This window comes from Pteropus medius, unplaced genomic scaffold (assembly GCF_902729225.1).
Source record: "Pteropus medius unplaced genomic scaffold, Ma_sr-lr_union100, whole genome shotgun sequence".
Taxonomy (NCBI): Eukaryota; Metazoa; Chordata; class Mammalia; order Chiroptera; family Pteropodidae; genus Pteropus; species Pteropus medius.
This window is the reverse complement of record NW_024354886.1, coordinates 4,135,525-4,157,979: the sequence shown is the minus strand read 5'-3', so window position 1 is coordinate 4,157,979 and position 22,455 is coordinate 4,135,525. Positions and strand designations below refer to the sequence as shown.

General features: G+C 35.0%; 1 protein-coding gene and 1 pseudogene across 4 annotated transcripts in view; both read right to left on the bottom strand.

Moving 5' to 3' along the window:
- The window catches only part of SRPK1 (SRSF protein kinase 1), a 60,170-nt gene that overhangs the window by 19,220 nt on the left and 18,495 nt on the right, over positions 1 to 22,455 (bottom strand). For all 4 annotated transcript variants that reach the window (XM_039856341.1, XM_039856343.1, XM_039856342.1 and 1 more), the window contains 10 exons: positions 18,361 to 18,479; positions 17,191 to 17,299; positions 16,275 to 16,362; positions 15,097 to 15,184; positions 8,824 to 8,930; positions 8,004 to 8,169; positions 6,023 to 6,048; positions 5,378 to 5,591; positions 4,583 to 5,002; positions 4,109 to 4,209 (listed from right to left, as the gene is read on the bottom strand). In XM_039856341.1, coding sequence (XP_039712275.1) covers positions 4,109 to 4,209; positions 4,583 to 5,002; positions 5,378 to 5,591; positions 6,023 to 6,048; positions 8,004 to 8,169; positions 8,824 to 8,930; positions 15,097 to 15,184; positions 16,275 to 16,362; positions 17,191 to 17,299; positions 18,361 to 18,479 — 1,438 coding nt within the window. The remainder of the gene's footprint in view (positions 1 to 4,108; positions 4,210 to 4,582; positions 5,003 to 5,377; positions 5,592 to 6,022; positions 6,049 to 8,003; positions 8,170 to 8,823; positions 8,931 to 15,096; positions 15,185 to 16,274; positions 16,363 to 17,190; positions 17,300 to 18,360; positions 18,480 to 22,455) is intronic.
- LOC120597746 (uncharacterized) lies at positions 12,866 to 12,984 on the bottom strand (annotated as a pseudogene).

Below are 22,455 nucleotides of genomic sequence, written 5' to 3'. Positions count from 1 at the left end.
TTAAAACGTCTTTTAAAGAAACAGAGCTCCAGAACACAGGGCATGATGCAATCTCACAGCCTGTTCCCTGGCCCACAGAGCACTTAGAGGTTTACTCTGGAGTGGGGAAAACAGGGTCTCTGGAGGATGCTCCACACAGCTAAACAGAGTACCATTCTAAAAACAGAGAAATTCAGTGACTGTATGCACGTGCATGTTGAACTCCCAGTTTTCTTGCTTAACTCCCAAAACACTAGTAGCCATACGTTTACTCTCTGTGTAGGAGATGCGAAGAAGACTATAAGTCTTCTGTGGGAAATATGACCAGTCCAAGAGGAAAGATCCACAGATCCTGACATCTGAGGATGAACTAAAAAGACTGACACAGGCACAGAGCTTCCAACTAGCTTTTTAGCACTCCATTCATATGGTCATACAGTCCTTTGTTAGTGATCCTAAATAGAAAAAAGACAACAGACAGCATATAGAAAGAAGAAAATGTCAATAATGGAGAAAATAATCAATATCATCTGAGAGAAAATCAGAGAACCAAAAAACTCTTGGAAAGTAAATATATAATAGGAGAAACAAGAACAAATACGGCTTATGAGAACAAATTGAGAAATCTGCCAGAAAATAGAACAGAAAGAAAATGATAGAAAAAAAAAGAAAGGTAAGAAAACGAAGAGTACCTGCATAGGTCTAATATTTGAATAGTGAAATTTCAGAGCTAGAGAACAGAGACCAAAGGGAATTAAACAAACAAACAAAGCCAAAACCAAAGAACCAGAGTTTCAATAGTGAGTCATTAGCATAATGATGAAAATAGACCTAATGAGGCATATTGCCATGAAATGATGATCCTACAGACTTCTACAGGGGAAAAATCTTTATACAAAAGATCAAGAATCAGAATGACATTGGTCTTTAGCAGCAAGACGGGAAAGCTAAAAGACAATACAGCAATGATGAATGTTCTGAAGGAAAATGATTCTCAACCTAAAACTTTACACCCAACCGACTATGAAAGCAGAATAAAAGTGTTAACAGACATTTAAGGTTCCCCGCTGTCTGCCCAATCACACACACCCTTTCTACTGCAAGCTGTATGTACTTCAAAAAAAAAAAAAAAACACCAAAAAACCCCAAAAAACAAAAGCAAAAACAAAACAAAAACCAAAACACAAAAACAGGGTGTTGTCCATTGTTTCTGTGCATCTATTAACACATGAGGATAGCATTAGAGTCCTAATAATGTAAATGCGAATGATTGCATAGCCAAAAATCATATTAAATTGGGAAGACTGGGACAGGTGCAGTTATACTTTTCAAGAGAAAGAAATAATACCTAAAATTGAAAAAAAGAATCGAGAACAATATATCCAAGTTATTTATTAGCGACATGAAGGTAAATACTGTTATGTGGAGAGTGAAAAACTGGCAAAGGTGGGGTTTAGATTTTTGAATCAAAATCTACATAACTGTCTCTAAACTATATACATGTATAACTGATAAGCAAAAGTATAGTATATTTTTACATATCAAGCTTTTTGAAAATCACATATGTGAATGGAAAAATAAATAATAAATCTGAGAAGTCCAGTGACCAAAAGTCACTGGACTTCACAGGGTGTTCTGATCATAAATTCCTAACTGGGCAGGTCACGGTAGGTAGTCACACCCCAGGCATATAATTTCTTTAGTAAAAGCTTTATCTTCGCCTTACACAAGCCCTGTCCATTGTTTCTGTGCATCTATTAACACATCTTTGAAATACCTCTTTTTCAGTCCCCTTGGAAGCGTAACCACACTCAAGAGAGCGTATAAGCTTGTTAACTATCCTGTAATCCAATTCCTACCTTGCTTTCTTTTGCCTTCATGTAACCTTCCTTATGTTCCCTCCTTAATTCCCAATGTAGAAAAGAAACTGCAAAACTGTCATTCTGTGGAGCATTTGAGATCTTGCTCCTTGGCAATGTCACTTTGTCTCAAATAAGCTATTATAAAAATTCACTACAGGTCTGGATGTATCTTTTGTCAACACATAAAACTGTACTACTGAATGCTAGATGCTGCGGTGCTAAAGAGACCAACATGTGAGTATGACCAGGATCCAGCAGAGCCAAGACACCTACGTCTAGTTCACCACTGTGTCCTAGTGCTCAGGTCAGACTATGTGCCAATTACGTCGTTGAATGAGTGAATGGATGAAAAGAATGTAAAGTCATTTTGGTGTAAAGACATGTTAAAAAGACATGCATGTTAACGGTTGAAGAGAAAAGAGAAATTCTGTTGTTAGTAAAGGTGACAGGAAAGGTTGTACCAAAATAAAGAAAAGTGTGCCCGGTGGGTAAGGAAAGTATGTTCCGAACATAAAGGCATGAAAGCTTAAAATACGGTATGGGCAGAAAACCACAAACATTTGATGTTTGTACCACGTGATTCTGGTACAGAACCAATGTTTCTCTACAAATTCATTTACTTAAATATTTATTATCTCCTATGTATCATGCACTGTTCTAAATATCATAGAGCAGTGAACAACAATAATAACAAAAAAGCTCTGTTGTGATGAACATATGTTCTAGGGAAAGGAATATTAAGCAAACCATCATTTAGTATCAGATTGTGATAGTGCTGTGGAGAAAAAAATTTGAGGGAGGAGAGGAAGAGAGAAAATACATGAATAAATATAATGTAGGTGTTATATGGGTTTGGAGAGTGGCGGTTTGCTAATTATGTTAGGTGTTCAGAGGACAATCACCCTGATAAGATAACATCTTAGAACAGGACTTGAAATAAGGGATTGAGGTGAACATTTTATTTGGAGGAAAGTTCCAGACAGTAGGAACAGTAAGTATTTTTTGTTTGATAGTGTGCGGGGACATGGTAAGGATTTTGGCATTCATTCTGAAGGAAGCCACTACAAGGATTTGAGAGTATCTGATGTGATTTGTATTTAGAAGGATCACACTGATAGCTCTGTTGACAACAGTCTGTAGGGAACAAGTGTAGGTAGCAGAATGGAGAGGGTAAGAGGCTATTGCAGTCATCCAGGTGAAAACATATGATGGTCTGGACTAGACAATGGCATAGTGAAGTAATTCTAATTGCTTCAAAAGCTTTTCCACCTTGCTATCAGCCAGTGCTAAGATCTGACTTCATTTTTCCTAAAAGGTATAACAATATTCTAGAATCAATATTGGAAGTATGATCCTTCTAGGGTATAAACCATTAGGTACAAAAGTCATAGGGAATAGGGAATTTGAAGTGTTAACATAAGCCATATTAAAGTGGATTTTCAACAGCTCAGTTTTTGTCCCAACCATCTCCAATATTCTTGTTTACAAAGCATATGGTTCTTTGAGCAATGTCATTTAGGTGTAAATTATTATATTGTAGATTTAAAAAGATGTCCATTTAAAATAATGCAACAGCCCCCATGTTAACTAGGTAAACAACAGTATTAATGACACTATAGATCAAAAACTCCTTTACAAAAAGCTCCCAACTTTTGATTTAGCAATTTCATGTCTAGAACATGTTTCTAAGGATGACTTAGATTCATGAGCAAAGATGCTCATTGCAAAGAGCTGTCAAAAATGTGTAAAGATTATAATGTACTAGGGAATACTAAATAACCAACTGAATTTGATAAAAATTTTTGGTGAACTGAGAAAAGTGTCCAAAATACATTAAGTAAATTAAAAGGTTACAACTAATAAATCAGGTGCCAATTTTGGGGGAAAAAAAAAATAGGGGGAACAAAGGCATTCAGAGTATGAAAATGGATGAAGATATAGATAAAATTGGCTAGGAGTTGACATTATTGAATCTGGGTAACAGGTACCTGGAGTGGAAAGGATTATCTCATTATACCATTTGAACTTCTCCATAACAAAGGTTAAAAGACCAAGTGAAAAATATTCACTAAAATGTTAACTGGCAATCTAGGTTTTTTTTTTTAATTAATTAATTAATTAATTAACTTTTTTTTTTTATGGTGACATTGGTTAACAAAATCCAATCTAGGTTTGTAACTGAAGATGTTTTCTTCTTTTAGTACAACTAAGTCCAAATTCTCATTAACTCCTAGTCAAAACAAAGCACCAAGACAAGTTTAACTTACCACCCAACAGGCATTTCCAAGATCAGCAATCTTCACTTGGAGCTTTTCTGCATTTTTTGGCTCAAGGGGATTAACAAGAAAATTTCCAGCAGTGGATTTTCCTATAGACAATAGGCAATCATTAATAAAATTGTTCAACAAACACAGAAATACCCAAAGGTTAATAAAACTCTCTTGAGGTAATGCACCCAAGCCCCCAACTGGCAACCCACGACAACTTTTCTAAGGTAAAAAGAGCACAGCAACACCTTAAGTTTCTAGAATTAAAACCTCTGCCATCATAGTAACAAGTGAAATGCTGTGTACCCAGTATACAACCAATAAAATTCAAAGTTAGCTACAGATTTACACATCGAAGGTAACTTGGACACCTGCTGTAAAGCTAAATTTATTAAAAAATTGGAATTTTGTCTAGAAATTCATATATATGTTATGCAGGGAAGGAGTACTGGGGAAGTAGGTCTGGAGAAGTACCTTTGTTGTCCAGTGGTCCATTATGTTCTTGGTCCTGCTCATCCTCACAGGGTATCTCCGCCCGAATGCTTTCTTGAAGTTGACTGATGTCCTGTTCATTGAATGACTGGGCTACATTTGATGAAGACTGGCACATCATAGTATCTGACATATCAGAGGTTACAGGTGTACAAGAGTCTGTTTCTTGAGATGTGCTGCTGTCTCCATTTTGGGAGCTTAGGAAACTAGTTTCCTGCTTCAAATTTTGGACATCACAGTCATTAGCATTATGTAGATCCTCTTTAAGCCTCAATGTTTCTTTATTACTGTTCTCAGTATAATTAACGATTTCAATTACTCCATTGCAATTAATTTCTGCTTCACCACCCTCTACACCACGTTCCATAAGTGTTTGATCCTGGTTAATGGTACTTGACTCTTCTAAGGAACAAACAGACAAAAAGGATGTATGTGTATGCGTATGAATGAAAAAACAGAAAAATTTCTCAAGATTAAAACATTTTCTAGAACTCATAGACTGTGGCATAAAAACACGACTGAACATATAAAACCTATTTATGGAAGGACAAAGCTCTTCCTTTACCCAATTGCTAAACGAAGGCTATGTTGCATTTCTTGAGAAAAGTTAGAAATTACATTTGAATATCACCTGCCTAATACTTATGACAAGTTCTGTATTCTTACTGGATAAGGACACCCCCAGAGATGTGTTGTGTGCATGAAACCACTATATTATACAACAATGATAATGTTAAAGTTTGCTATAAAGTAATTTTTGTGATGCTCTATTTATACCAAGTTTTTCTTGGGTCATTTTATTAGGTGGGTTCTCTTTCAAGGGTCTTTCAACAGGACTCTCTGATTCTTCTTGCTTGTTTGGTCTTTTTTGCCCAGGGCCCGACTCTTTCTCCATTTCCTCAATTTCCTGCATTCGCTTCTCTAGTAATTCTGCCTGGCGCTTCTGCTTCTTCTTCAATTTCTTCTTCTTATTCTTTGACATTTTGTCAGCCTGGGCGGAGATTACAAACAGATAAAGCCTTCAGGTGGCTAATCCATTACCCCTTGTTGGAGATAACTGTTAACTTTAATTACTTCCTGATTAAATTTCACTCTTTCCCTAACACAGAACTTAAGTTTAATAACGTAAAAGTATATACTCTTAAGAAACCAAATAAAAATAAAATTAACAACAAATCTTGGACCTCTGAGCAGTTTGGTGGGGCTGGTGTACTCTCAGACACATTCAAATTTACAGATGCCTTTACCAGTACAAACTTGTTGAAGATGCATGGGAATTTTTTGGAGAAAATCATAGAAATGCAGGAATATTTTTTTCCTTTGGGTTTTCAAACTCTAAACAAACTGTGATCATCTATAACAGAAGAAACCCTGCCCATTGTCCACAGACCAGAATTAAATATAGAAACACCTTATACTTACTGGTTTAGGCTGGGGCGCAGTACTGACTGAAAAGAAAAAAAAACAAAGTAAGAATCCTGGCACTCAGCAGGCAGTATAAACTAAGGCTCATAGACATCCTATCAGAGTGAAAACTCTTTCTCGTACAGTTTAAATACTGTAGAGACAACTACTTAAGCAACTTTGGTAGAAGCAACATTATTTTTCTTTAAAAAAATTACAAAAGTTGACAACTTTAAAATAAGTTTAAATAAATTCATCTTCAGATAGCATCAATATAAGCAAAACAAAGTCCTCATTTCTGGTTTCCACTATTAATGCTGCTAAAATCTCATCACTAGGTACTCCTTAAAATAAAATGATAGGCAATAACCCCCCGCTTAATTCCCACCTAGGACTCCCATTTTTAAGTGTACAGTTTAGTAGTAGTAAATATAGTCACACTGTTGTGTTATATTTCTAGAACTTTTTCATTTTGCAAAAATGAAACTATGTCATCGAAAACTCCCCATTTCTCACTTCAGTTCTTCTTTTTAAAGGAAGCCTATGATAACTGATACTTCAACTTATGGATCAGGAAAGTTCCTCAAATATAATTAAACTACTAAAATTAAAATGTTTCTCAAATGGAAAAAAGAATCATCATTATCATAGTAGCTAATATTTACTTAGTACATAATACTGTGTGGCACACTACGAACTGATTTAACATGAAATTTAATCCCAATAACTCCTGCATGAGTAAAAATGAAGTCAAGTGATTTGCCCAAGGTCACCCAGCCAACAATGAAGCCAGGATTCCAACTCAGTATGTCTACTCCAGTGCTTAAACTCAATCTCTAAATAGCAATATTATCTTGCCCCCCTGCCAGATCACTGACCTATAAATGAGCATGTATAATTATGGTAAAAGGTAAACACGTCAAAAATGGCCATCAAATCACAAGAAAAAACATTTTAAAACATCGTGAACCGGCTTTTATATATATAGCCGACTCTTGAACAACACAGGTTTGAACCGTGTGGGTCCATTTACTTGAGGATTCTTTTTAATAAATACTATAAATGTACTTTCCTTATGATTTTCTTAATATTTTCTTTTCTCTAGCTTACTTTATTATAAGAATATAGTACACAACACATAACTTACAAAATATATGTTAATCAACTGTTTATGTTATCAGGCTATCTGTGTTTTAAGTTTTTGGGGAGTCAGCAGGCTGAAACCAATAAAGACTGATAACATTCCTGAATGTATGTTGAAACTTTGAACTAACCACCAGAAGGCTATTTTTGAGAGAATAGCTGAATAGCTGACCACCAGGCACCATCACATCTTGCTTATACATGATTTTCCTGTACTGTTGCCCACGACCAATTCTATAAAGCAAACATTTCTTTCTTATGGACTATGCACCTATGCCAGAACTAGCCCCACTTCCTCTTCTCTTATCCCCTTTTTCCATAGCCAATGTAAATTCTTTGAAAACAACTTTCATCTTTCCTCTGTAAACTGCATCAAAAAGCCTTGTCAATCCCAGGACGGTGGACATGTGTCTTCTCCATCTAGTCCTGCTGATGATGGTTTAGAGTGAATACCCCAGGACCTGGTCCTTTTTCTGGCTAACATGTGGCTCAATAAACCCTTCCTTTTAGAAAAGCTTTCAGCCATGAAAATTTTTGGTTAACAAAGTGAATTTTTGAATGTGTGGGAAGGGGCGGGGGAGGGGAAGCAGTCAGTAAGCCTAACCCCTGCATTGTTCATGATCAACCATACAACATATCTGCACCTAAAAGACATAATCTTTAGTCTTCTCCTTCCAATTTGGAACCAAGACTGAACCAATACTTTTGAAGGCTGGGACTATTTCTTATACATAAGTACTTACTGTATCTTATTGTTAAATGAATGAGTGGTGTTTTATTGAACTATCTGGTAGTAGAATAAAATAGAAACTTCTCTTAACTTCTAATGCCAGCAAAGTTCCCAAAGAAAATAGACCTGCAGATCCGGAAGGTGGAGGAGCTCCAGATCGCTGCCATTCTGTTGCTTCTGCAGCCAGCCTCCGGATGTACTGCTCGTTCACTGACAACAAGATGTTTTCTGGTTTAATATCAGTGTGGATGATGCGGCACTTGCTGTGTAAATAATCCAGGCCCTGTAACACCTGAATGGGAATAGAGTAGTAGACTCGCAAACACAGAATAGAAGTCTTTCTGGAGAAGGAAGAAATGGTTAACATGCCCTTTAAGTGCTGAAATGTAGGTAAGAGATTTAGATATCTTTTAATTTAAATTTCCTTGTTGCTAAAGAAGTGAGTCGCTTGCTTCCCAGTTTGGAGCTCTTTTCATCAAAACACATATCCAAACAAATTATTTGCCCTTATTAATACTAAAATATTAATATTTTCCTGATGGTAAACTTCTTTATTGAACACTGAAAGCTATTTAGAATATCAGAAAATGGCCATGAATAACGTTATGTATAAAGATGATGGTAATTTGACACAGCAATTCTCTATTAATATAGGATCGATATTCGCAACCAGAACTTCAGGATAGGGCTCCAAATTTCCAAAATCAGGCACTGCACACAGCTTCCCCATTAATAATTATTATAGGAGATGAACCTGGGGAAAAATGATTATGCTAAAACATTTAAAAACAGAATAAACACAATAAATTGTAGGGGCCAAATAAAACAATTTTAGCAATTAAAAAACCCTAGTTTTAAAAATAAAGGTTCTATGAGAAGTAGGAAAACTCCTGACACTTAAAGAATATTTAAAAAATCAACATATAGAAAGTACTAAGATACATACTTGCTGAATAATTTTTTTGACACAAGGCAGTGGAAGCCCCTGATAATTAGACTTGATGATCCACTTAAGCAGATGATGCCCCAAAACTTCAAACACCATGCAGATATCTAGAAGTGTGTTAAGGAGTTAAAGGGAGACAAGATGTGTTCCATCCCAATAAAATTGCTATTGTCTTATTTTTTCAGTATATAAAGTTATAGAGCTTGTCTAGAAATATATCTAGCTGTCAACATTCTGTAATTCCAAAGGTTAATTCTTTAGTCACTGAAAACACCCAAGAAATGGAAAATTCTGGAGTGCTGGTTTGTTAATAAAACATTTAGTGGTAAAAAAAAAAAAACAACAAGAGAAACATGTACATGAATTAGTGAAAGCACTAGGATTAAGTTGTTTATTAGACTCTCCCCTGATATCAAAACTAATGTCCAGCGTAACAACTCCTACTCCCAGTCTCAAAGCAAGGAAAATTTATTATGCTCTGATTAGAGAAGACGATGTACCAGTACTCAAACCTAAAAATGTAAATGCTAACATTTTTAAAAAACAGGAAGCTGACCTGCTCTATGGTCTGTAGTTCACAAAACTAATTTTGATTCTGGTGCTACCACATGTTCTCTTTATGTGTACACATCCCAATCACACCACACAGCAGGAATATTCTGAGCCTAGTTGTAAGCGGGGCACTGCAGGAATTTTAGAAGCAAGACACTGGTATCTTGAATCTCTAGAAGCTTCTACATAAATTAGACATACATATATAATAATGACCTAGTGCCCAGACTTTTAAGATTCTCCACTGAAGAAAAACCCGGGCTCCTTGAAGAAATGGCCAAATCCAGAGCAAATCTGGAAAACCTTGCTGTGCCAATAGTCAAGGAACATGTCAAGAAATGGGAACCAGTTTGAGAGGATGTCACTAGCCCAAGTTGAGAACATTTAAAGAGTGACGTTATGAATTAACTTATAAATTAAAAATACAATGAATCCAAAGAGATACTAAAATAAGTGTGTGCTGGGGGGATGGAAATTTCTGTTAGAGGAAAAAGTCAAGTAATAAATATACAAAGTATGACAGAAATAGAAAACCATCACTTTACAATTACTATAGTAATAGCTGATTTAGGTAAATATCAATGAATTCTAAGACTATTAAATGAAAGACTGCTGGGAAGAATTGTCACAGTGTGACAATATCACCCCATATATTACTTATTAATTACAAAAGGAAAAAAGTACTTTTAAACAGTAAAATCTGAAAGATACTGCTTTAACCAACTGATCAAACTTATCAGCACCAATGATAAGCACAAATTCACATCATGTGCCCTCTGATATTACACAATGAGAACAAAATATCATCCACGTAGTATACTTGACAAAAATGATTAATCTGAATTTAACCATGAGGAAACAATCAGATAAATTCAAATGAAGGGACAAAACAACTGGACTAGAGAGGGAAAAAAATGGCATAGATAACAGAGGCTCTGTTCATACCTCTGGCGACCAAATCAAAGTTGTGATGAAAATAAGGAGCAGCAGCAAGGAAAAATCGCCTGGGATCTTGATGAACAAGCCATACAACTAAGGAGAAATCCAAGAAATCACCCCGCAATGGCAGAAAGGAGAACGCAGTGAGGACTGGGGCTGCCTGGTCGTGAGCAGCTGAGTGAGATGAAGGCTGCAGCAGCAGCAGCAGACGCCTCTTAAAGGGGCGGCGTCCACCAGCGAATTTTTGTGGTGATGGACCTGCTCGCTCTGAGCACCAGTGCCAATTTGGCTGCGCACAGGGGGCACCACGGACTTACAGGGAGACATTGTCAGAGTGAGGGCTGAAGCGAGACTTGCTCTGTTCAGAAGTGCTGGCAGTCTCCATTGTTTCCTGTTGAGCCCTCCCCGCTCCCAGTGTGTGGACACAGCACCGCCAAAGCTATGAGGCCATCAGACTGGATAACAGAAGTCGCTCCACCCAGAGGATTCCCTGAAACCCCGCCTCCCCCAACTCATGGCCCCACCCAAGCCACATCCAGCTGTATCCTCAGTGAGTCAGGTGCTCCTTGCTGAGCAGCACCTAGACTCACACTGGAGCCAGCTGGCTCCTGGTGTGGCCTTTTGAGGCAACTATAAGCACAGCACCTGTGGATTGCTTGCTGAATCTTAACAGGTGGCCCCAGAGGGGTAGAGGCTTGGGCTAAGTTTCTGGGTATTTATCTGAAGGAAATAAAAACACTATGTCAAAGAGATATCTGCACCCCATATTGCTGCAGTGTTATTTACAATGTCAAGACACAGAAATAACCTAAATGGCCATCAAAGGATGAATGAATAAGGAGGTGGTACATAAACACAATGGAATATTACTCAGCCATAAAAAAAGAAACCCTGTCATTTGCAACAACATGGATAAAACTTAAGGGAATTATGCTAAGTGAAATAAGTAAGAGAAAGACAAATACTGGATGATATCACTTATATATGGAATCTAAAGAAAAACCAAAAACCCAGACCTATAGATACAGAGAGCAGATTGGTAGTTGCCAGAAGTTTGGGGAAGGGTGGAAGAAATAGATGAAGGTGATCAAAAGGTACAAACTTCCAGTTAGAAGATAAGTCCTGGGGATATAATGTATGGCACGGTGACTATAGTTAACAATACTGTATTGTATATTATCATTATGTTGCACATCCAAAACCAATAAAGTGTTATATGTCAATTATATCTCAAATGAAAAAAAAAGACTAGAAAAATTCATTGTCACTGGGCATTGGATAAATTATTCAGGAAGGTACTGCCTCAGTCGAGGGAATGTTTAGCCCTAGACTAAACACTGCTCTGGATCCACCTAACACATCATAAAAGTAAAATCTGAACAGGATCAGACTGTTTCCAAGAAACATAACTGCTTCCCAGAACAAAGCTCAAGAAGATTTATGGGGATAAAAAAATATCCAGCAGCTAACAGGTAAAAATCACAATGTCTCAAAGATTACCGGGCAGCAAAGATTTAAGAAGACATATCTGAAAATTAGAATAATGATCATTTGAAACTAATCCAAAACTGTCAAAGATGTTAGAATTAGTAGACAAGAAAATTAAAGGTATGGTTGTATTTCATATATTGAAAAGTAGAGATATAGAAGATATAGTGACCCAAACTGAATTTCTGAGATGAAAAGCACAATGTGAGATGAAAAATACACTGGATGGGATAAATGGCAGATTAGGCAATACAGAATAAAAAGATTAGTGAACTTGAAGGCATAGCAGTAGAAACTATCCAAAATGAAAAACCAGAGAAAAAAAATTATCCAAACAAATCTACCCACCTGCAAAAGTAATCTGTGGGGGCAACTTCAAGTGATCTAAAAAAAGGGTGAAGAGGGAATGGAGGTATTACTCTTCACGACAGATTAACAAACAAATCATAAAAATGACAACGATCAACCCAATAGCAAAGTGTACTCCTAGTGCTTTGATTCTGTGTGCCATTTCTAACTAAAAAGGAGTTAGGGCTTCTTGAAGAAATGGATGTTTCCAGGTTTGAACAGGAAATGTATAAGATGATGTGCCAAACATCTTGATGTGCCAAAAAATAAAGAAACTTTCAATGACCTTATGTAAATGCTGACTCAAATAAGAATAAAAAAACTAAGAATAAAAAGTATGAGACATCTGGAGAGACTGAAACACTGACTAGATACCAAATAGCTAAGAAGTTGGTACCAATATTTTTAGGTATAATAATTGCATTCACATTACATCTTAAAAGAGTCCCTATCTTTTGGAGATACATTCTAGAATAATTATGGATGAAACAGTACATCTAAGATTGGCCACAAAATTATCAGGCAGAATAGACAAAACAATACTGGCTATGAGTTCATAATACTTGAAATGGGTAATGGATCTGTGGGGATTCATTAAACTATTCTACTTTTGTATATATAAAATATACCAAAACAGAATTTTAAAAACATAGATTGCTTTAACAAAATTTTAAGTTATTTTTATTTATTTACTCACTTATTTACTTATTTTTTACGCCTATAGCAGCTGGTCTTCCGAGGTGGTCTCCCATCCAAGTACTAACCAGGCCCGACCCTGCTTAGCTTCTGAGATCAGATGGGATCGGGCTTGTTCAGGGTAGCATGGCCATAGTTATTTTCTTAATGTTGCCACCTTCAATGTAAACTTTTATTTGTTGAGGGAAACACTGTAATTTGGCAACAATGTTGTCTTAATTTGTATGCAGTGATACTGAAATGACCAAACATTTAGTAGCTTAAAAAAACAAAAATTGAATAAAATATCAAAAGGATATATAAAAAACATGTTTCGGGGAGATGGTATAAAAAAACAAAAGGCTGAAAACTAATTAAAAGCCAAATTCAGGGTGCATTCTGAATAAGAGGAGTTCGCAAAAGATGCAAAATACATACTAGGAAAAAAAAAGGATCCTAACACATGGTAGGTAACATAGGTAGCCAATAATGACAATCGCTGGCCAACGTCAATATTATATATAGACCAGCTGTCCCTTCTTAACTACTCCTCTCCCCTCACCACCCATGGATGACTTCAATTTATATTGAAGTCTGTATAACTAACTTTCTAGTTCAAGGTCCTTCATATTTTAATATAAGAAAGGATAGTGCTCCGAGAAAAACCAATATACAAAAAAACAAAACAAAACAAAACAGATCTATGGCTCCATGTAGGCATGTCTGTGTCGTGAAAAGAGATGAGGGGCAGAAGACTAACATAACCTATTAACCCTGAAGACTAACATAATCCATTAACCCTAGCGCTACTGGTTTTATTCTTTTCAATCTCTAGCAGCATAAAATGCAGTAGCCAAGAGAGCTGAGACAAGTAGGAGGAAGGGCGGAGAGAAATGGCTAAGCAAAAAGGGAGAAATGAATAAAATAGGGACTCAGTGGGTAAAAAGTAGAGAAACTACCTGGTAATGTTTGGAATATCCTGGAACTTGAATTGAAAGCTACTAAGATATTTAAATAATTTTTTAAAAAGCCTTCTTGCTTTGGGTCAAATAAAGTCACTAAGCATTACTAAGGAGACTGTTTAGAATATTTGCACAGTTTTATCTGTAAACTTCCCAAATTAGTAGAAAAATTTGACAAATGACAAACATTATAAGATCAAATTATAGAGAAACAGAATTTGATGGCCATCATTAGATCCTGTGTATGTTATTTCTTGGTTATTCTTAATAATTTGAACACATATACACACAGAGTCATCAAAAAAGTGACCGCAATAGGACAAAAGATACTGTTTTAAAATAGGATGATTCTTGAAGCAGTTTTTGACATATTGGGGGATATGTGATTTTTACTTCTACTTCTTCGAAGAAATAACTCATAACTAACTTCAGAATGATAAATCTTTTCACATTATTACCTGTTCTCTCATCCTCTTTTCTAGTGTCTCTTTTCAAATCTCTTACCACAGTCCATATGATACTACTTCTTAAAAAAAGTGTATCACTTGCAATTAAGAACGTGTGTTAAAAGAAGTTTAACATGCAGGGAAATAGAATGATATATGAAATGTCTTCCCTTTACATTTGTAAATAGTTTATGAACTGGTAGTTTTAGACTCTCCAATCTGAGAGAGACTCTCTTTTATTCTGAAAAATCTGATAGGCTTTTATAAGCATTGCTGTTAAAAAAACATTTTGATTATCTCATTCAATGTTGCTCTGACATTAACTTGTAAAGGATATCAGCTAAGGTTCCTTCCAACTCTAAAATTCTAAGAATCCAGATAAAAACATGAAACAAGTCAGTTTTTTCATTATGATAGAATGTGAACAATCACACCTGTTTAGATTCTAAGCATTAACCTACACGCATAGCTTCTTCAATGTTGAGGTCTGATAAATAATAAAATGTGTTAAATTCTTGTTTATCCAATATTTATCATGAAAAATTACTTCCACTAAAATCTACGTGCTAATTAATAAAAATCAAAAAAACCTTTAATTAAGGCTATTTTCTAAAAAAGCTCTTTTGATTTTGGTTTAATTTGGCTGAAAAGGAGAAAAACCTAAAGCAATATCCCCCCAAAATCACAACATACAAAGACAGATATGATTCACATCTGGGTTCAGAAATTTAAAACAAAAGAAAGTAATTTGATTACAGTTTGCCTTGAGAAGAGAGACCAATGCTGTCTTATAGAAATCTGGTTCCTTTCTTTGGGATAGAGTTAATTCATGATTTATTTTCAAAGGTTTTTTAAAAGGATACGCGTTCCATTAACTCCTGATATTTTAAAGTCATCTAGTAGTTGAACAACCATTTCTCTGTTTGGATCATTAGGGTCTGAATTGCGAACCTATAAGTGAGGAAGAAACAGTATTTAGTAAAAAGGAAAGCATGGAAATAAACCAAATGGTGGAGGAAGGACTACCTGCAGCAAATATTACAAAAGATTAATTACTCCAAGAGAAACTTTTACAAATCTACAAGAAAAATATAGTAAAATTTTAAAAGCTCAAATAGGCAAGGAACTTAAACGGTTCACAAAAGGAAATACAACTGAAAAAGACTACTGTTCTAAAATGACATTTTGTTACTCAGTGTGACTCCTAAATTAACTGCTGGCAACCAGGCCATGAGGAATTAAGGAACTTTTGCAGGAGGCAAATCAACTACAGCACTAACCACACTGTTTATTCAGCTGATGTATTTTTTTTTTTCATAGAAAAACTTTCCCAATGAAGGAAGCAGTACATTAATTTACTTTTGGGCACAAACTCCTTTTTCTTGTCACAAACTCCTTTTCTTGTCACAAACTAGCACTTTGAAAAGTATTCCTTAGAGCTCTCCTGGTCTAACATTGTCACTTTACAAATGAAAAATTTAAGGCTCAAAAGAAATAAAATAATGAATTGGAGGATATATTGGGATAGAGCTGATTGATCCTAAAACCCAGGTTTTCTAACTCTTGAGTTTAAGCTCCTTTTATTTCACTGACATCTTCCTGGTTTACGACAAAACTTAAAATAAGTTTCTGATAAATTTACCTGTTTCCAGGTATACGGGAATAAATACTATGTTTATTTTTATAACATTTTAAAACAAAACATATTATATATTGGTTTGCATAATTTTCCTTTTAACCATAGTAGGAAAGAAAAACATTCTTTGTGCTATCTGACACATAAAACATGCTCAATAAACATTTTTGTTTATTTGAAAACTTTTTTGGTGTGTATGTAGGAAGAATTCTTATGACAGCATATTCCACCAATTCCCTACCACATGCTCAGAATGTGTAAATATTGTTGTTTTCCTCTACTTCTTTAAAGATATTGGAACTTTATACTAAAAATTAGCCATGCTAAAGAATTTACACTTGGTATATCTTAATTGAATAAAATTTGTTTAATGCGTTGCAGTCACACATACGATCTAATACTCACCGATTTCAGCAACCGAATTTCATCTAGTGCTGTTTCCGTATAATGTTCAGCACTTTTAACTACTTTCATGGCCACAAACTTCTTCCCCCTAAGAAATAAACACAAACAATTAAGACTAAATGTCCTACCCTTACTTTAGGAAGCTAAAATTTAGCTATAACTGGGACACAGTGACAAAAGTACCAATATTGATTTCACAATGCCCTATACTCAAACACAGGCTACTTCTGTGGGACTACTTGTACCTGTTAATTGACTAGCCAGATTTAATTTACAGGAAGAAGATGTTTTGAGGTAATGTCGGTCACCAAACATTTCTCTAAGTTAAAATCTACCTTCTTAATGTTTCTCTGAATCCAACTAAAACCATGAAATGGGGATAAATAAGAGAGCAAACCGCACCAAATAAAAAGTATCCAGTATATTTGGTAAAAGCCAAAATGTTAAAAGCCATAATACTTTCCTATAAGAAGTCAAAAGAAATACTTGGGTGAAAACAAATTGATAAAATAATAACGTGCATAGATAGCAAATGTGGTCTCATCAAAGACAGATGGTATACTTTTAGGTAAACATCCAATGTGAACTGCCTGTGATTTTTATGTAGAGAGTAGCTTTAGACTATATGGCCAAGCAAATCTGTTACCAAAACAAAATATAAGAAAATAATTTCACATAGGTTGGTCTAAGACATCACCCAGAAATTTAACTCTATTCCAGTGGGAAAAACTATGAATATACATACCATACTTTCTTAAGTTGGTAATGCTTTGATTTGGGGAGTGCTAAGTGCCTTGCTGATATTAATTTAATTAATCATTTGTCTCTAGGGTCTTCTTCACCAAAGGAAAGTTATTTGCCCAAGAACATAAAGATCACACCTAACTAATTCTTTTGCAGGACCACAAAAACTTACTGAATATCCCACGATAACCACACTGTTGAAAAATGTCCCCAGCCCAACTTTCGGATCACATGGTATCTTCCATTGAATAGATCCCCAATTTTCACCAGATGATAACCTCCTGGAAGAAACAATAGGAGGGAAACAGTCACTTAAATAGTTTGAAAAAGTATCTCACATCCCATTTTCCAACTTCTATATATACACCTTTTATCAAATAAAAATGGTTTCTTATATACAATCAATTCAATAGAAGAAAAATTTAAGTCATGTCAGCCACACAGTATTATTAAGCTTATGTTACCCTCCCTACCCCCAAAAAACCCAAAACTTTACAGTAAGATTAATGACTTAGAGTGAGCAAGAGATGCTTTGTGGAACAAAGCTACTTAAAATAAGTCATCCTCAAGAAAAAATAAGGTTATGTATCACAATATTCTTGCCCCTTGGTAATCCACTAGATTTATCTAAACATATAAATCGATTTACAGTTGCAGTCTCAGGATGTTTTTTAGGAGACAGATCAATGAATTCCATTTATTTAACTTAAAAAGAAAACAGAGAATTTGCTTCTCTAAAACACAACAAAACAAGGCTGCCAACAGTGGCATGAATCAAAGTATTTCAACATCTATCTTATGCCAGCTGAGAATAAAAAGAACCAGGCTCTCCTATATGGTAAGATACATTCTGTTATAAGTTCTTATCCAAGAATACTAGAGAGTCTCATAAAGAAACAGAAGTATCAGGCAACTTTGTGACACAGTATAAGTATCTATAATTCCAGTTTAACTTATATTAGCAATCATCTCTATGAGGAAAAAGTAATTAAAAGGTGTTCTGCAAAAGTCTACATACCAAATCTTATCACACTTACCTCTGAGTGATAGCATTAAAGATGGCTTTTATTTTCTTTTCGTTTAATATATTTCTGAAAATTCCTAAGGTAAATATGCACTATTACTTTTAAAGAGAAAAAAGGGTAAAAACAGATTTAATATAAAACTAAGTTTTAATAAATTAAGTCAAACTAAGAAGAAATACCGTTTCCTAGCTCAACAGAAAAAAGAGCAATAAGCAGAAAGCATCAAAACTGTTTACACTGATAGATCAAACATTCAAATGAAAAACTGCATATACGTGAATCATGACTTACTTAGTAGCTCCTATAGAAAGCCTTACCTTTACAATAATCATTGGGATCTTCCTGCTCATCATCATCAGATCCCAGAATCTCCTCTTCCTGTTCTGGTAGATCACTCTCAGAGTGGGGAGCAGAGCCTCGGTGCTGAGTTTCAGATCTAAGAAATAATACAAACGTGTTCAATCCAAATGGACAGAAGAAAACAGGATTTTAAGAAAATATCATTATCAAAACGTCCCCCAACTGAACAGATAATATAAACAGAATATTATCTAGTGGAGGGCTATGAAAGCATTAATTATCTCTTTACCCCATGTTAGGAAAATACTACTTTTTAAAAAATCAGTACATGATTAAAGAAAATCTGGGGAAAAAAAAAGTACAAAGGGAAAAATTACTTGAATCACAATATCCAAACATAATCGCTGGTAAAACTATTACATTTTCTTCCAGTTATTTCGCTGTATTTTTATAAAAAACATTTATAATTCAATATTACATAAAAAAATTATATCCTGCTTTTCCTACTATATTGTAAACATTCCCTCTCATTCCTATTCAATCTCTTAAATCTTAGAAGTATCATAACTTACTTTGGCACATTCTGCTCCGCTGGATGTTCAATGTGTTTCTAATTTTTCACTACTGAAAATAAAGCTGTTGAATATTTTTGGATAATCTTTATTCTATATTCAGAATTATTTCCCTAAAGTTAAATTAGCATATAAGGATAGAAACACTCTCCCTATTTATACAGATCTAAGGACACATGCAGACTGAGAATGAAGGGATGAAAAAGGTAATTCATTCTATGCAAAAGGAAACCAAAAGAAAGCTGGAGTAGCTATGCTTATATCAGACAAAACTGACTTTAAAAGAAAGACTGTAATAAGAGACAAAGATGGGTGTTACATAATGATAGAGGAGTCAATCAAACAAGAGGATATAACATTTGTCAATATTTATGTACCCAACACAGGAACACCTAAATGTATTAACAGAACTAAAGGGAGAAATAGACAATGATACAATAATAGTAGGGGATTTTATACCCCACTTAGATCAATGGATAGATAATCCAGACAGAAAATGAATAAGGAAACATCAACTTTAACGTGTCAGACTAGACAGATTTAATAGATATATACAGAACATTCCATCCCAAACCAACAGAATACACATTCTTTTCAGGATTACATGAAATATTCTCCAGATCATATGCGAGGCCACAAAAGTCTTCATTAGTTTAAGAGGATTGAAATGATATCAAGCATCTTTTCTGACAACAATGTTATGAAATTAGAAATTAATCACACAAAGAAAACTGGAAAATTCACAAGTATGTAGAGATTAAACAATATGCTACTGAACAACCAATGAGTCAAAGAAGAAATCAAAAGAGAAAAAAAACACCTTGAAAAAGGTATTCATTCTATGCAAACGAAAACAGAAATATAACATACCAAAACTTATGGGATGGCAGAAAAGCAGTTCTAAGAGGGAATTTCATAGCAATAAATGTCTACCTCAAGAAACAAGAAAAGTCTCAAACAACCTATCTTTATACCTCAAGAAATAAGGAAAAAATAAAACAATGAAGCCCCAACTCAGTAAAAGAAGGAAAAAAAAAGAAATAAAGATTAGGGCAGAAATAAGTGAAATAGAGACCAAAGACAAAAGAGAACATCAATGAAACTAAGAGCTGGTTCCTTAAAAAGATAAAACTGACAAGCTTTTATATAGACTCAACAAGAAAAAAAGTAAAAGGACTCAAATATATAAAATCAGAAAGAGATGTTCCAACTGATTACAGAAATACAAAGGATCATAATAGACTGATGAACACAATTATACACTACCAAATTGAACAACCTAGAATAATGGATAAATTTCCAGAAACATACAATCTACCAAGAATGAAACATGATGAAGCAGAATATTTGAACAGACCATTTACTAATAAGGAGATTCCATTAGTAATCAAAAACATTACAAGAAATACATATTTAGGACCAGATGGCTTCACTCGTAACTTTTACTGAACATTTAATGCAAACGCATTTCATGAAGCCAGCATTACCAAAATCAGACAAGGATGTTACAAGAAGAGAAAATTACTGGCCCATATCCCTGATGAATGTTGATGCAAAAGTATTCAACAAAATATTAGCAAAACAAATTTAACAACACATTAAAAGCATAATACACCCTGATCGAGTGGGATTTATTCCAGGGAATGCAAGGATGGTTCAATACCCCCAAATCAATGTGATATACCATAATAACAAAATTAAAGGATAAAAATCATATGATCACCTCAATAGATGTAGAAAAGCATCTGACAAAATTTAACATCCATTTATGATAAAAATTCTTGATAACATGGGTATAAAGGGAACGTACCTCAACATAATAAAGGCCATATATGACAAGCCCACAGCTAAAATCAGACTCAGTGGTGAAAAGTTGAAAGCCTTTCCTCTAAGATCAGGACAAGACAAAAATGCTTACTCTCACCACTTCTATTCAATATAGTATTGGAAGTCCTAGCCAAAGCAATTTGGTAAGAAAAAGAAAGAAAAGGTATCCAAATTGGAAAGGGAGAAGTAAATTGATTATTACATGCAGATGGCATATGATACATAGAAAACCCTAAAACTTGTTTTGTACTGGTCTCAGCCTATGAATAACCAACGTCGTGGCTGGACCAGCCCTTATGGTTCTTATGATTTCAAGATCTTCGGTAATAACCATCAGGAAACTCTGAAAAGATACAGGTTTATTACTCATAGGACCTGGAAATTACAGAACATACCTGGGGCCACGCATTGAGGTTGTGGGGGTAGGGGAAGAGGAAGAGGGAGAATAGAAGGGAGAGGAAACATGTACACACACAGGCTTTGGGTACTGCTTTTATTGGGTTTGAGGGAGGGTGCCTAGGGTTTTAGGGGCCCACTATTAGTGAACTTAAAAGTATGGGAAGAGAAAACAAGTAGCCCAAATGGTCAGTTACTGAAGTCAACTGAGATCTCTAAAACAAAGGAACCTCAGTGGGGAGAGGCAGCCTGGCTCTCTATCGAGCTGTGTGCCTGGCAATATGTTTATTCAAGATAGCGTTTTTGACGTGGATGCCTTTTTGAGATAAATGCCTTGACAATCAAAGTTTAAGTCATGCATTTGCAGTATAAAAAAGAAAAATAACCAATGTCAGGGCTTACACTAAAGGTTGAGGTAAAGTCATGAAGTAATCAATAGTGGATCTATATAGTGAGGATGTAGAGAAACTGGAACCCTCATACATTGCTGGTAGAAATGTGAAATGGTGCAAGCATTTTGCAAAATAGTTTGTCAGTTCCTCAAAATATTACACATTAGAATTACCATATAATCTAGTAATTCTACTTCTAGGTATATATTCGAGACAAATGAAAACAACATCTGCCCACACAACAAATTGTACATGAATGTTCACAACAGTATTATTCATAATAGCCCCCAAATAGAGACAACCCAGATATCCATAAACTGATGAACGGATAAACAAAAGGTGGTATATCCATACAATGAAATATTCAGCCATAAAAAAGAATAAAATAGTGACATATCCTACAGCATGGATGAACCTTGAAAATATACTAAGTGAAAGAAGTCAGTCTCAAAAGACCACATGTACTATTCCATTTACACGAAATGTCCAGAACACGCAAATTCATAGACACAGAAAGTACATAACTGGTTGTGAGAATCTGGGGAAAGATGTAAGGGTGAGTGACTGCTAATGGGTTTGGATTTTTTAGAGGGCAGTGTATGGGTGATGAAAATGTTCTAAATTTAGATTGTGATGCAACTGCACATTTCTGTGAATATACTACAACCACCGAACTCTATACGATAGATGGGTGAATTTTTGAATTATAGATGTGGCTCGTATCTCAAAAAAGTTGTTAAAAAACTGGATCTAAACATAGTGCTTTATTGGGAGAAAGAGTGGAGGTAGAATAAATGAATTAAATCTCCTTTAATCATAGCATGAATTGATGGTAATAGCTGAAGCTGATGAATCAAGAAATAGCAATAAGTATGCTGGAGATGTGCATCTAAACAAAAGAACACAAAAGTAATAATGTTATATG